Source organism: Agrilus planipennis, unplaced genomic scaffold (genome assembly GCF_000699045.2).
Source record: "Agrilus planipennis isolate EAB-ADULT unplaced genomic scaffold, Apla_2.0 scaffold164, whole genome shotgun sequence".
In the NCBI taxonomy this organism is placed as follows: Eukaryota; Metazoa; Arthropoda; class Insecta; order Coleoptera; family Buprestidae; genus Agrilus; species Agrilus planipennis.
This window is the reverse complement of record NW_020438992.1, coordinates 311,074-314,749: the sequence shown is the minus strand read 5'-3', so window position 1 is coordinate 314,749 and position 3,676 is coordinate 311,074. Positions and strand designations below refer to the sequence as shown.

Sequence of the window (3,676 nt, the reverse complement as noted above, 5' to 3'; positions counted from 1 at the left end):
TCCTGTAAATTAAAAATCACTTAATATACTACAGGTAGAAGAACAAAAAAACTAACCTTATGATTTAAAGATCCAATGTCTAGATATAAACAAATCAGAAATATATTCCAACCAAGCCAAAATAAGTTCCATAGCGAATACTGAAAGGTATTACTCAGCATTAGTTACTCTTAAAGATTGTTTACAAATACTTACAGCAATTATATATTTTGGTCTATACTGAAAAGCACCAAAGAAACCAAAAATTATGAAAATAACATCAAAGAAATTTATAAGAATTGGAATCCATAAAAATCCTAAAAAATCAAAAACTTGTCTTTGGGTGACAGTAACCTAAAAAATTGTAGTTCTTTAAACAGCAGCTAATAAAACATACAATGCAAAACATACAATTTGCAAAACACATATTGATAGCATAAAGTATCTCTTCGGACAGATTCCCATGTCATTTGTAACTTTTATAATTGCAAAATTTCAACAGTACGATACCTGTTTGTACTTGCTTTAAACAGGCATAAATGAGAGCATGCCATTTCTACCCATTTAATGTTATCTCATTATTACTAACTTTAATCAATACAACAATACATAAAATCCACTTAATTAGAAGCTCTAGAGTTCTTCTATATTTTATTATGAGCTAAAAACAGGTACACAAAAAACAAACTCAAATAGTTATTAACAAATAATAAGACAGGTAGACAGGTGACATATGACAGGTGACTAATAATTAGCGGAAATTCATAGACAAGCAGATAATAATAACACCATAGAAAATGAAACTTTTTTGTACCAAAGAAGAACGAATCACCATTTTTATAGTAAAGAGGTGACTACTCTATTAATAATAATTCTATTCTTTAATTTTGGCATAATGATATTATTAACCATTTTTAGTTGAGATTCAAATATCCTCTGCATACTCAATCCGTTTATTTAAATTTACAGTTTTAATAGTAGAATAAAAACAATATAATCTCAGTTAAGCTTGTATTAAGGATTTTAAATTATCAATCGTATAAAAACAATTTGCATCTATGTAAAACATATGCATTTACTTATTTTTAGAAACATCGGCAACGTTGTAGAGTCTATTTTTTGCTTAAAAATTGGATCTATGGTTGTAATCCATCATTTCTATTTTTATATTTTATAACCATACAACAAATATAAGATGTACGTTACACATTTTTTATCTGCTGTTAATTGATCGATTTTTTCACATTACACATTACGCCTCTATTTCGGTTATGCAATTAATTATATACTGTTATCATTATCTAATACACATGTAAAAATTAGGGTGAAGCAATAATCACAGCCTCCATTACTGTAATCTAAATTTAAGATACAAAAGTCGATCGTACCCGTTCTTCGAAGGTCATTACAGAAAAACGCAAGAACATGATTTCAACTTCAACTGTGCAACGTTAATTTACTTTTAATGTAAACCGTTCACTTTAGCTTTAGAAAATTACTTTCACAATTATTTATTGTTGTGTACGTAACTGTACTAGACGCAATTATTGTTTTTTAATTTTAAGCTCTTTAACTCCACACATTTCGGTCACAATATATATTTTATAGGTAGTAGCATATTTAACTGATAATAAAAAACAGTGAAAATCTCAAAACTATGGCTGCTGGGCGTGTTATTGTATATGGAGGAAGAGGAGCTCTGGGAGCAAAATGTGTATCTTATTTTAAGGGAAAAAATTGGGTAAGAATGTATAACATATTATTTTAAAATACATACACGTACAATACATGTTGTGAGGTAAGGCCATAATTACGTTTACAAGCGTTAAAGATATGCAACAATAAAACGTTTTAGTTAAAGATTTTTATGTTCCTAATACTTCCGAGAAAATCACTTTGAGATTACTGACTAGATATGGCCGATTTTTGCTCGTCGAATGTGACTATGCGACTGCATTACTTTTATTACTTTTTGTGTAATACTATCTTAATACCTAGATGCCGCTCGTGTGAGACATAAATATATCCTGCACTAGGATGTGTGAATATTCGGATACTTCCTATAAATTCCCATTAGCTACCTGTACCGGTCACTAGTCTAGGGTCACTGGGTCAGCGCTACAGTAAAGACAAGTTGAATATTTGTGCCTTAGCAAATTTTCATTTCAACAAGCATTTTTACTTTGTATTCTAAGGATTTATTTTGCCATTTTGTGTCATTTCAGTGTATGATGACGGAAGTTCACGTTTCTGTATTTGGTCTTTCATTTTTTTTTTTTTTGATTCGTATAGATTCATTGGACTCGATAACTATGACAGGTTTTGTGCATGCCTTGCGTAGGTATTCATGTTATTGAATTTTATGATTCCACTAGGTTTGACAAATTGGTAAAGGCTTTCGCGGCCAGTAGGTGAACTGATGCTGTTCTGATTCGGGTCTAAAGGCCGTCGTGTGTTGCGAGTTACTTCCTAACGTCCGCATCCAGCATCGGAGATGGAAGGACCTCTGAAGAAGCTCGTCACTCGTGCTAGCGAAACGTTAGAAAGCAACTCCAACACACGACGGACTTTATACTCAAAAACAGAACAGCATCAGTTCAACTAGGTTTCTCTAACTCGAATATCCAAGGGATAGAAAGTCAAATTTGTGTTAGGGAAATTTAAATTACAAATGCGTCAAATAGGGCGTTAAGTATAGTTTATTATATGTTACAAAAATATAAATGGTCGATAATGTGTTAGGCTGTTCGCGGAAGTCCAAATAATTGTGCGGTATCTTTGTATTTTCATCCTTTTTCATCTCAACAATTATGTTGTTCGTTAAACGTTTCGTTTCATCATTTTTACCATCGTTGATGTACTTAGTGAAAACTAAACTGTGAATCTGCTTAACTTTATTCAATGTTTCAAAAGCTGCTCTTCAAACACATACTATGCATCGTTATCCTAAATCGTTAAATCCCTATAGTAATGTGCGTATCATTCTGAAAAACTTTAGTTTGACTTGATGGTTATATAGGCGCTCAACACTTATCAGTAGGAGTATTATGAATATTTGAGTAAAAAATTCGACTTATGGAGATAAAATAACTACGATTTAAAATTTTATTGTCCTCAAAATATAAATTTACGGTTACAAAATATTTGATGAAGTTGGCAGGTCAACTTTTGCAAATCAAATTTGGAATAACATAGGCATAAGTTGATTCTTTTTTTACAGTTGGGTCATCATATGCTGAAAGTTAGTCCACTTTTATGTGGAGAAAATTAGGGGAAGATTCCCTCTTTGAACTTTTTAGTTTAATTAATATTAAATATTGGGTTACCAATTCTTCAGTTTCAGTCCAGAGACCTTAGAAAAATTAAGTTTTCTCCGGATTACAGCCAATTTTTATGAAAAACAAAATTTTATTGTTCCTTTATTGACAAAATACTTTTATTGAATGTCGCACATGTAGTTACTATACTAATTATCGCTACCTAGAGTGTAGATTGAGCTAGTGTACGCTATTATTTTAAAAACTTCATCATCATCATCATCATAAGGTCGTCAGTCCTAAGACTGGTTTGGATACGTACCTCCACTCTTTCCTATCCTGAGCTAAACTTCGCATTTCCCTAAAACTAGAACAGCCCACATCCTTAACTATTTGCGAACAGTAATCTAATCTAGGTCTACCTCTACCCCTCCTAACTC

At 31.6% G+C, this 3,676-nt stretch overlaps 1 protein-coding gene across 3 annotated transcripts in view; it reads left to right on the top strand.

The window, feature by feature from the left end:
* The first annotated feature begins 1,194 nt into the window (after positions 1-1,194).
* LOC108739792 (dihydropteridine reductase) overlaps positions 1,195-3,676 on the top strand; it is a 6,225-nt gene continuing 3,743 nt past the window's right edge. Inside the window, exons 1-2 of one of the 3 annotated variants that reach the window (XM_018473854.2) lie at positions 1,195-1,446; positions 1,588-1,720. In XM_018473854.2, coding sequence (XP_018329356.1) covers positions 1,637-1,720 — 84 coding nt within the window. In that variant the 5' untranslated portion in view covers positions 1,195-1,446; positions 1,588-1,636. Of the gene's footprint in view, positions 1,721-3,676 lie in introns of all 3 variants that reach the window. The other 2 variants (XM_018473853.2, XM_018473852.2) reach the window with 2 other exon arrangements.